The sequence below is a fragment of the Filicampus tigris genome, chromosome 1 (assembly GCF_054856515.1).
Source record: "Filicampus tigris isolate MCC_2025a chromosome 1, RoL_Ftig_1.0, whole genome shotgun sequence".
NCBI classification, from domain to species: domain Eukaryota; kingdom Metazoa; phylum Chordata; class Actinopteri; order Syngnathiformes; family Syngnathidae; genus Filicampus; species Filicampus tigris.
In genome coordinates, this window is record NC_141217.1 from 14,840,487 (window position 1) to 14,852,677 (window position 12,191).

General features: G+C 42.0%; 1 protein-coding gene across 1 annotated transcript; it reads left to right on the forward strand.

Moving 5' to 3' along the window:
- Positions 1–620: 620 nt before the first annotated feature.
- On the forward strand, positions 621–10,227 carry tktb (transketolase b). The gene is made up of 14 exons (XM_086051620.1): positions 621–897; positions 3,619–3,736; positions 3,825–3,938; positions 4,017–4,114; positions 4,264–4,455; positions 7,441–7,568; positions 7,649–7,845; positions 8,183–8,347; positions 8,512–8,668; positions 8,749–8,879; positions 8,981–9,064; positions 9,136–9,232; positions 9,377–9,496; positions 9,570–10,227. Exons 1-14 carry the CDS (start codon positions 800–802, stop codon positions 9,740–9,742), a joined length of 1,872 nt encoding a protein of 623 aa, XP_085907746.1. The 5' UTR covers positions 621–799; the 3' UTR covers positions 9,743–10,227.
- The last annotated feature ends 1,964 nt before the right edge of the window (positions 10,228–12,191 follow it).

The following is a 12,191-nucleotide window of genomic DNA, read 5'->3' on the forward strand; positions in this document are numbered from 1 at the left end:
TTTTATGAAGAGCAAGTAACAAAGTACAAATATTTAGTTATACTTAAGTAAATTTCTCTGCATTTGGGTATTTTTTTGTTTTTCTTTTTTTTTAATTTTACTTCATAAAATTGAAAGCGGACATATGGAGACAACTTTAGCTTTGTGAAACTAGGCTTGCTGCCTTCTTTTCCCCATTTTCCCTGGATGACAACAATGACGTCGCCCATGGAAATTTGGAGACTTAACAGAATACAGTACATGAATCAATCAAACAAACAAACAAAAAAAAAAAAAAACAGGCAGAGCAGCAACAACTTGTGAGTCCCTGTTTTGTGAACCAGGGAGCATTACCAATGACACCGACAGATTTAGAGATGCAACATATTCCCCATCCATGTCATTATTTAAGATAATTTATGTTGAATGAGAGTTAAAATGAATTGTGGCAAATTCATGTGTCTTGGGGTAGCATAAAAGGAAAAAAAAAATCTGTCTTATCTGAAAAAATCACACACAAGTACATGTGCTTAAATATAAATACATTGTGTGAGTACCGGTACTTTTATCGCCTCAGGCACAATCCATTTCCGGTGTTTTCAAGGTTCACAGAGGATACTTCCGCTTGTGAGAGACAGTGTTGGTGGGCGGGGCTTGAGTGTACTTAAATCCCCTCACTTGCGACACCCCGACCTCCTCTTGCTCAGCAGACGTCGGAGTGGTTCACCACCGATACCAGGAAGTAGACGCGGCATAAGAACCCATCGATCAATTTCTTTAAGTGACAGCGACACTCAAAAGGAAGGCAACCCCAGCAACCATGGCCATGCCCGACCAAGTAACTATCCAGGCGCTGAAGGACGTCGCCAATAAGCTGCGAATTCACTCCATCAAAGCAACATGCGCCTCCAACTCTGGGTAAACTTCTCAAACGGGCTTCTTGAGGTCTTTTGACGCTCATATAAGAGTTGAACACGGACCATTATGTCATGCTAACGGTCACGAGGCTAGCTGTGAGCCTTGTAGCACGTGCTGCAGTTCAATTGGACGTCTTGTAAAAAAATAGTCATGCTTTAGCCATGTGCTCACTTTGAAGTCATTCCGAGTTGACTTGTTGTTGGCTAGGATAGGTTCGCGTCATTACGACAGTGACGATGATCTACGTAAATAATATGCTGGACTGCAGTATTTCAAAATGGCGGGAAAAGGTTTATTTTTTTTAATAGATTTATATTTGCTAACAAGAATCACCCGAGGCGTCACGTGCTGACTTGAAGCCACAGCTGCATGCCATATGGTTAGCTATTTAACTACAGCGGTCAATAAAATCCTTACAGCATTCTGAGCACGGACAGATATATGAATGCACTACCAGTAGGCTGAAGCAGGAGGGCAGCCATCTTGCGTTGCCGTCGTTAGTGACAACTTGTTACTATTTAGCTGAAAATACTTTTATCAGTGCGTGTTTTATGCTCTCTACGACCTTCACTGTTTGCATCAACCATTCAGAGCATCTTATCTCAGTATTGTGCATTGTAAATGACAGATACAGTAGTACCAGGTTTACATTTCACAACAAATTTTGTCCCACTGGGCTTTGCTTTAATTTAATTGTTGATGCTTCTGACATGATGCAGACTAATCTTTGAGTAGAACTCGGAGATCTACCTTTAAGTCAACCCAAATATGTATATTTTTTTCAATAATATGTTCTATGCAGGCTCACTAGTTCAAACAAGGCAATATGTTTAATATGAAATGAGTTGAGCAGTAAAATCCACCCGTTTTTAGCCATCTCAGGGGCTGACCGTTTTGTCACTTCTGTTGACTGAAAATGACATTATAGTTGCTCAGGGGTCAGGCAATGACCAATCACGGCTCACCTGTTTTCTGAAGTTGAGCTGTGATTGGTCGTTATCTGACCCCTGAGGGTGTGTGATGTCATTTTCAGTTGATAGAAGTGACAAAATGGCTAACAACGGATGGATTTTTTTGCTGAACTCAGATTCCACGAACACAATATTAATCAGAATGCTGTGTTTCAACTAGTGGTCCTGCACAGAACATATTCTTTAAAAAAAAAAATGTTTGGGTTGACTTCCACTTTAAAATCACATTCTTACTGATGAAATGTGCATGCAGAGCTTCTCCCAGACTAATTGGTACAACCCTATGGTGGCATTTTCGCCAAGGAGACAAAAAATGTGAAGACGCCACTGAGAAGTCAATGCATTCAAGTTGGCCTCACTTAGCAATTGGTAATGTAAGATGGCCGCCGGTGACTTCACTTCTCCCGACTGAGCAAGCGGCATTGTTAGTCCATTCATATACAAGTCCGTGATGGTGAATCAATCAGCTTCACGCGGAATGTCAAGTGACCAAAACCCAGAAAGCGATTTGAACTTCTTGTGGATGCTGCGATAACGGGCATAAATGCAGGTTGATGACATGATGGTATTGAACTCGGATTTGCTCAAATTTGGCTTGGGCGTGAGTTACGAGCATCTCTGCTTACGAACTATTTGACGCACGTAATTTTCAAACAAAAGGCAGTGTAGTCCTTTGAATGTTTCCACACTCACCTGAACCGGAAGACAGTGCGTCAACCTGTTTTGCAGAATTCCGAAGTTAATTGCACATAACTCTGAAACGCAACAAAAATGAAACCTTCTGCCACTTTTGCTGCTGATGTAAAAGCAATTCATTCATACATACAGACTGCTGTCTTTGTAAAAGCAATTCATTCATACATACAAAGTGCTGTCTTTGTAAAGGCAGAAATGTGTGTTGGATTGTGTAAGTGCACCCAATGTTGGTGGCCAGTAATGCGTGATTACCTCGCTCGTGTATATTTTGGTAGTGCGGCTGGATGCAAACACTTCCTTCACGGAAGTCACCTCAAACAGGTTTTGTAGGCAATACAGTATTTCCTTGTCAAACAAAGGTTGATGCTGTTGTTTTCTGGCATCACAAATGCCTGTCATTTGATAGGGGGGTGTAGACGTTATTTTAAACAACTACTGAATCTTACAAGGTTGTTAAATGACATTTACTTACTGCGTTGATGCTTTTAATTTCCCTTATTTCCCACCAGGTCACCGCTTGGCAACAGCACAGTGGGTAAATGAATTGTGGAAAAGGATGAGCATAACCATAACGGCTGATAACTTGGCATGTTGCAAGTTTGGTTGAAATGATGCTGTTTGAAATGCAAGCCACATAGGGAAGCTGAGATGCTGTTGAGTACAGAGGATTTCAAAAATGATTACAATACTCTGACCGCTATTGCAGCAGCTAACAGTTTCTCAAGTTTGCATGTGTTCATTCTCATGTGTTCGTTTAATTTTTTTTTTTTTTTGAATAGGCCTATAGTGTTAACTGACAATTTAACAATGGTGTGACTTGGTGCCAATGTTCTCACAAGGTATCAAAGGATGTTCTATTATGTGTGAAGCAACCTTAAACCGTTTTTAAAAACTGTACTCTAACATGTTTAAAGAGTATAACAGAATATTCTTAATGCCCTTTCAAAAGAATCAAATGTAGTAACGTGCATGTTTTGTGCTGAGTTTGAGACAAAAAACAAAAAAATTGTTCAATTGAGGTTATTAAAATGGCCCCGCTTGTCTTCCCCCTCAGCCACCCGACATCGTGCTGCAGTGCAGCTGAGGTCATGTCTGTGCTCTTCTTCCACACCATGCGCTACAAAACCGACGAACCCGCCAACCCATGCAATGACCGCTTTGTGCTATCCAAGGTTTTGATGTGTACAATACATGCTTTAGCTCACTATTACATGTAGCGTGTTAGAACCGTCATGACGCTCCCGCCTGCCGCTTTTGAAGGGTCATGCAGCACCAATCCTGTATGCTGCCTGGGCCGAGGCCGGTTATCTGAAGGAGTCTGACCTTGTCAACCTGCGCAAGATTGACAGTGACCTGGAGGGGCACCCCACACCAGTAAGACGAGAGCTCAAAGTTCCTCTTGAACCTGACAAATGTAACTGGTACTGATGTGTATTCTTTTCTTTTCCCCAGAAACTGCCTTTTGTTGACGTGGCAACTGGATCTCTTGGTCAGGGTCTTGGAGCTGCCTGTGGGATGGCATACACCGGAAAGATGTTTGACAAGGGCAGGTGAATATGTGTGAATTTGACACGTTTGTATTGAAACTGTGTGTCTGGGTCACTCATTTTGCAAGGAATAAATGTGCAGGGTAAAGGTTAAGTTCAGATGATCTACAAATGTGACCTAATAATTCTTCAAAATCTGTTTTTCTTTGTAGTTACCGTGTGTACTGCTTGCTGGGAGATGGCGAGTGTTCCGAGGGTTCCGTGTGGGAAGCCATGGCCTTTGCTGCCTACTACAAGCTGGACAACCTGGTGGCTATCATGGATGTCAATCGGCTCGGGCAGAGTGATCCGGCGCCTCTCCAGCATGATATGGAAGTCTATCAAAAGCGCTGCGAAGCCTTTGGGTTAGTTACGACTTAATTCTACGTATTATTGAAATGCAATCAACCATACCAGACTTAGATTCCTGGGTTGAATGTTATGATCTTTAGATTGGCTTGAAATACACATTACTTGGACTAGGTGAAAAAAGATGGCAATATTTTTTTATACATGGGCCCATCTCAACTATTGCAATTGTTTTTAAATTGCCACTTTTAAAGCAGCTATACTGACATACTAATAAGTAAATGTTTAAAACAAAATGGTCAACATAGGAAAAATATTTTAAAATTTTACTTGACAGTAAAATATAAAACAATGTACTATTTACAGCAGGGGTGTCAAAGTCAAATGGATGGAGGGCCAAATAAAAAATTTAGCTACAAGCCAAGAGCCAGACTGATAGAATGTTCATTGAAATTTTTTTAAATGTCCAGATTGGATCGGGTCCTTCGCGCCTGCTGATGATGTCACGCTTTATATTTCTGTAATATATTTCTTTGCCTCTGTTTGTCACCCCCCTGGCTGTTGTGTTTTTATCTTCGGAGTTACTAAATAAAATAAAGTACATTACTGCTACTTTTGCGAGGCAGCTCGTACGTCACTTTCGCTTATGACCGAGAAGAAGCCGATGCCCGTCTTGTGACACAAGATCAGTAAAACTGAGAGGCTCATATGATTGGTATGATGTCTCCAGCTGACTCTGTTTTAGAGTGGCAAGGTATGAATGTGGGTGCTCCCGTCAGAAAACACAGGCCCGTATTCCACTTGACACGTCTATTTATTGTCTGCAACAACACAGACAAAGAATAACCTAGCAACATCATCCAATGCATATCCATTAGTTAACAATAGGCCTAAACATTACAATTCACCGTAGTAAGCAATTAAACAGCCAAACAATACATACAATACACATTCAAAAGTTTCATCACTAGAATCGTTAGCATACTAGCCGAAATAACTAACTAGTGTTCGTGACATCACTCACGAGAAGATATCTAGGCTATTATGTACAGCAGTTACCTGACACGAACCTAAATGATTAAACTCATCGTTTAACATTCACACAACAACAAACGTGGTGAAACATGGGAAATCTGCAACTACTGAGTTTGCTGGCACGAACAAACTACTAGCTAGCTGTTTCGAAGGAGGAAAAAGAAAAACTACGCCTCTCTCTGTCAACACTTGGTGCTCGAGGAGTGTTCAATGCCTGCTCAGTGTGGGACATCTCAGCACTACATCAAAACCCAATGAATTCACGATCCTCGCAAAAGTAGCGGTAATGTTCGTTATAACAACAGCCAGGGGGTGGCAAACATAGATGCAAAGAAATATATTACAGAAATAGTGTAACGAATTGGGTTATCTATGTTGTGGGCGAATTTGTGTCTTGCCAAGTTATGTTGTTTCTGAGGTTAATGAATGCATCGTGCGGCTCGCTGGATTGGAGGGCATGCGAGCGAGAGTAGCGGAGGATGAAGAGGAGAGCCGTTGCTCTTTTTTTTTTTTGACTGAACGGTTGTCGTACTGTATTGGTGTCGGCTGCGGACCACAGTAGCCGGTTGTACTAATAAAAACGTGATAATGAAATTAAACTACGTCCGTGTTCTTGAAAGACGCTACAATATATTTCAAAGCGTGACGTCATCGGCAGGCGCGAAGGACCCGATCACATCTGCTACCCACACCGGCTTGCTGCGGGCCGGATCTAATAATAAAGCAATATCATATATATAGCAATATCTCAAGGGCTGTGGAAAACCTTACTTCCTCCTCCTCTGCCATTAACGCACCCTGATTTTCAGCATTTTCTCATACTTTGCGGCCGTCAAGTGACTCGAGTCGTTATGCTTTTAGAGGCAGTGTTAATACTCGATAATGTAAAATTTCACATCGTGAAAGCAAGAAAGATGATATTGATGACGATATATATCGCCCGCCTCGAACGATGAGCCATTTGCAAAGAAATATTATACTGTTTTTGAGGCAAAAACTCATACTTTGGACAGATCAGGCCTGGCAAAAACATTTATTTTACTGTTATTGTGCAGTTTCTTAAAATTGGCTCCAAGTCCGCCATATTGGTTTTACTTTGAAAACATGTTCCTCCTAGGGAATATATCAGATTGTTTTCAAGCTTTGGGTGTTTCGTCAGATGTTTTTGAAAGCTTTTTATTGGCAATGAGTTCATTTGCAAAGATGCTGTCTTTGAGGGTCTAAACCTAGGCAAAATCTCATGAAACTTTGCACACACATCGTGCCTCGCATAAAAATCTATTTTTGATGGTTATTGTTAGGGGTGGGCGTATATCTATCGTCAAAGTTGCTTTCACGATGTGCAATTTTACATTGAGTATTTATACTGGCTTGAAAAGACTGTGTCCATTGATGGCTGCAATGAAGGATAAAGTGATGAAATCCTCAATCGGCGAATCGGCGTGCATAGACCCTGTACCATTAAAGCAAGTAAACGTTGGTGAAACATAACGCCATCAGCATTACATTACTTTGTAAGCACGTTAAACTTGACAGGACAATTTTTTTTTGGGGTGGGAATATCATCAAATTATGATTGAGTTTATTTGGGAAAAATATAGCTTTTTTTTTTTTTTTTAAGATCATATCGCTCACCCCTTGTTATTGCCCTATGTAAAAGTACCCCGTGGGCAGGGTTGCAAGGGCTTTTTATAGCTGCTCAAAGCTGTAGTATTGAATTAGATTTCAGCAAAGTACTGCATTCACTCAAAAAGTTTTAAGAGCCATTTAGTGTTTGAAATGCATTATTTGACATTGAACAATCAAATTAAATCCACCAAATCTTCTGGCCTGTATTGCACTTTTGCACATAATGTATTTTTAGACCTGTTTTAGTATGACATGTTAAATATTGTCACCTTTTATTTACAGTATGTTGCACCTTTTGGTTCGACAATGGAGCCGATTCCGGGTTGTGAAGGTTTGAATACTGCTTAATGTGGATTCTTTTTTTTTTTTTTTTGTAGATGGAACACAATCGTTGTGGATGGGCATGATGTGGAAGCTCTGTGTCGAGCATTCTTGGAGGCTCAGCAGAGTCGGGGCCAGCCCACTTGCATTGTTGCCCAAACATACAAGGGGAAAGGCCTCAAAGGTAGGAAGGGCTTTCATGTAGAGCTCATTCAACATTTATCTTTCCGCTTTGAATTCATTTTTATTTTTAAATTTTGTAAGGTATTGAGGATCAATTGGACTGGCACGGAAAGCCTATACCAAAGGACAAGGTGGATGGACTCTTGTCTGAGATAATGAGGCAAATCCAAAACCCCAACAAGACCTTGTCTCCAAAGCTGCCAAATTATGACGTCAAACCTGTAGACCATAGCATGATCCCCCTGTCCGAACCGCCAACGTACAAGAGTGGTGAAAAGGTACCGCTTTTGTACATTTCATATTAATATAATACTATAATTTTGTTGTTTGTATTCTTGTAATTTGTAATGGGACGACCTTGACAGTGGTTGCAAAATTGTTTTGAAGATGGCTTTGCTGCATTGATTACATTGTTAAAGGGGAACCCAAACATATATTTTTTTCAAGAACATGTTCTATTCGGGCCCACGAGTTGAAACAAGGCAATATGATATCAAATATGAGTTAAGCAGCAAAATCTATTTGTTTTTAGCCATCTCAGGCGGCGGCCATTTTGACACTTCCGTCGACTGAAAATGACTTCTGCTTTAACTTCTTTCTTCTCCGTTCTTTCAGATGGCAACAAGGCGTGCGTACGGCAAAGCGCTGGCCAAGCTGGGCCAATCGAGCTGCAGAGTGGTAGCCCTTGATGGGGACACCAAAAACTCCACATTCTCAATAACCTTCCAGAAAGCTTTCCCTGACCGCTTTATCGAATGTTTCATTGCTGAGCAGAACATGGTAAATGCGATTTCAAGCTCTCTGAAGTCAACACCTGAACAATGTTCTTCTGTTCAAGTGCTCACTTTGAAATGTAACTGTTAGTAGTGTTTCACATTAGTCAATCTTTTCCTATTGTGTAGTCATCAAGAGTAACTTGTATTTTCTTTGACTGTCTGCTGCAGGTGGGAGTAGCAATTGGCTGCGCTGCTCGAGACCGCGCTGTGGTATTTGTCAGCACATTTGCGGCCTTCCTGTCCAGAGCCTATGACCAGATCCGGATGGGAGCCATCTCTCAGTCCAATGTCAACTTTGTGGGGTCCCACTGTGGCGTCTCTATTGGTGAGCTTTTGGAATGACACCTGCATGTTCCCGTTTTTATGTTTGACTGAGGGCTAAACAATGGACTGCTATCATTCTAGGCGAGGATGGGCCTTCTCAGATGGCGCTCGAGGACTTGGCCATGTTCCGTGCCATCCCTACTTGTACGGTGTTTTACCCCAGTGACGCAGTGGCCACCGAGAGAGCTGTGGAGCTCGCAGCAAACACAAAGGTTGCTCATATTTCTTTCTTTCGTGTTGCATTGCCAAACTTTTTCTTTTGACATCTTTTATTTATTTTTTTTGTCTTTCCCCCCCCCCCTCTCTCCTTCAGGGTATGTGTTTCATCCGAACGAGCAGACCCGATACTCCAATCATCTACTCTGCGAATGAGCCTTTTGCGATTGGTGCAGCCAAGGTGAATAGTTATCCTTATGTGCCAATAAGATGTGTTAAGAACGACGTGTAATGAAACTTGACCCTCGCCAGGTTGTACGCCAGTCTGGCAATGATCTCGTGACTGTGATTGGAGCTGGTGTCACTTTGCATGAGGCTCTGGCTGCTGCCGACATACTGGAAAGTGAAGGTAAACCTATACTGCCCCCTTGTGGTTATGTGTATAAATGGGATTGCTGCATTGCCTCACAAAAGACGGTGGTCATAAAAACATGAACAGAACTGTTTCATAACAAAAAGCAGTGTATTGATTTTAGTGCTGTATTTGATTTAGGGAAAAGCATTCGTGTGATTGATCCATTTACTATCAAGCCTTTGGATGCGGGCATCATTTTGGCCAGTGCAAAAGCCACAGGAGGACACATCATCACAGTGGAGGACCACTACAAGGAAGGTGGGTAGTGTGCTTTGTCTTGGGTTGTCGGCATGAGTGTCGTTTAGGTCTTTAACGGTGTCCTTTTGGACAGGTGGTCTTGGAGAGGCAGTGTTGTCAGCGGTGGGCCACGAGCCAGGCATCGTCGTGACCCGGCTGGCGGTCACCAGCGTTCCTCGCAGCGGCAAGCCCCAGGAGCTTTTGGACATCTATAACATCAGCGCAAAGCATATCGCCAACACTGTGCGCCAGAAATTTGCCAACTGAAGAGACTGCACCTTGTTCAGCTTGGTGTTATCATGCTTGTCCACAGTTTTATCCATCTTGTCGCATAGTTCCCAGAACTAGTCTGGGTGACCTTGTTACTGTTTTGCAGATCAACTTATTTGTACCTCTTCACATTCTACTACTGTATATGCAAAACATTGCTTTGCTTAACACTGTTTTCGAATGAATAGTTCATTTAAAAATGTTTACAAATGTCAACCTTTCCAAAGTCCGTATTGATCATTTGTCCAGATTTGAACTGAGTATGAGACTGATGCATTCCAACCCTTGTGTGTCCTGCACTATGCGCGTGTAAAACATGTCATACCAGTTGACTTGTCTGGTGTCTTCTTTGTGGTACTTAAGGCAATTTGATGTTTCTGAGGACAGAAAACCTGATGGTTTTTTCTTCATTACTATATCAATGGCCAACAAAATGTTACTGATGTTCTTCTGGTCTGCGGAATTAAACATGATTAACCCAAGATGAATTGCGTTTTGTGGTTTTTTTTAATTTAAATGAATTTGACGGATGCTTGGAAGCGCTGCACTTTGTTTTCACTGTTAAGAGTGTGCGATTTACTTGTTGGCGAACAGAATAGCTGTAGATGCGTTGTAAAGCATCAGAATAAATATATTTAGCCTGAAGGCATAATTGCTTCAGACCAAACCGTTTAAAATATTTTGGGGGGGGAAAGGCAAGGTGACATCGCAAATGAGTCAAGTTGCCTTGATTCATTCTTTCCAGCTCACCATGACCTGGATGTGTGAGAATCAACAGAAAAAAAGAAATCAATTTTGCAGCACCATGTAAATGGGCTGTCACTTGTATAGCGCTTTCTACCTCGGGTACTCAAAGCGCTTTACACTGTACCTCATCTACCTACTGATGACGCAGCGTCGGGGGCAACTGGGGGTTCAATATCTTGCTCAAGGACACTTCGATATGGTCACCATGGCCGGTTATCGATCCCACAACCTCCGCGTTGGGCAACGACCACTCTTACCACAGAGCCATGCCGCCCCACTAAACCAGGTTGGTAACAGTCAGTTATTGTAGTTATGGAGTAGTGTCACGGCGCCTCTGGTTTGTGTCAGTTTTTCCCTCCACTTCAGTACACTTTTCATGCATAGCCAGTCAACCTCGGGGTGTACTGAATCTTATGAAAGCTGGAATTTGCCCTCACACGTCTGTATGTAATCTTACACATTACAAATTTTCGAATGGCTGCGGTCACGTGAATTGAAATCAGCGATGTACGGCGTACATGTTTGAAAAGATGTTTCCATATGTACAAATCACGCCGAAAATGTACGACTTGACAGGTCGGGTAGTGCTTTTGAGTAACGCGTGGTATGGTCGGGAAATATTTTGTTGTAAATTAAACAGCGGCTTGTATTCCACAAGAAGTCTTTGCTCCTTCGGCTATCCAACAACACCCGTCCAAATTACCCGCTTCAGCTAGCACCGCCACCTGTTACAGTAAGCTTTAGTGGTAGTGGTCTTGAGTGGTTTAAATCCTATTTGGATCACAGAGTTTTTTGTGGTAGCCTTGGTTTCTCTGCTTCCCGCTCTACCCCACTGTCTATGGTGTTCCACAGGGTCCGATTTTGGGGCCTCTGCTATTTTCATTGTATTAGCTGGCCCTGGGTAACATCTTAAGGCAACATGTTATTTCCACTGCTATGCAAAACAGAAACACAGTCAGATCTACTGTATGTCCCACTGAGCAAAGAGGATCTCATTAAGGCCGCTTTTGTCCTGTCTGGAGGAAATCAAAGCCTGGATGGCACAAAATGTCTTAAATTTCAATGAAACAAAAACAAGTTATGGTGTTTGACTTTGGCTCTGGCACTTTATCTAAAGCCAGCAGTCTGGAACTTGGGTTGTAAATATGACCGTGATTTTAAATCGGACCGGTAAATTGGAACTTTTGTTAAATCCATCTTTTTCAAGCCTCTTCTTTCTCAACAGCACGTAGAAACTGTAATCCATGCCTTCGTTACATCTCAGATGGATTACTGTAATCCACTTTATTTTGGAGTTAGCCATTTTCCTCTCAAGCGTCTCCAGTTTCTGTCACTGGTCCCTCTCAATGGAATGACCTTCTGCTACATGTTAGGCAATCCCTTTCTCTGTCCGTTTTTAAAGGGGAGGTCAACGCAAACATATATTTTTTGCAAGAATATGTTCTATGCAGGGGCAGCACATTGCAACGGCTCACAACGACCAATCACGGCTAAGATTCAGAAAACAGGTCAGCCGTGATTGGTCGTTGTGAGCAGTTGTGATGTAATTTTCAGTCGACAGAAGACAAAATGGCCACCCCCAGAGATGTCTAAAAATGAGTGCATTTTGCTGCTTAACTTATATTCCACAAACGCAAAATTAATCAGAATGCCGGGTTTAGTGGGCCTGCTGGGAACATATTCTTGAAAAAAATATGTT

Bases quoted from the DNA above. Each gene is read 5' to 3' on its own strand.
- tktb (XM_086051620.1), top strand. From the start codon at position 800: ATGGCCATGCCCGACCAAGTAACTATCCAGGCGCTGAAGGACGTCGCC. The intron at 3,737-3,824 runs GTTTTGATGTGT...CCGCTTTTGAAG, and splicing joins ACCGCTTTGTGCTATCCAAG to GGTCATGCAGCACCAATCCT. The intron at 8,669-8,748 runs GTGAGCTTTTGG...CTATCATTCTAG, and splicing joins CCACTGTGGCGTCTCTATTG to GCGAGGATGGGCCTTCTCAG.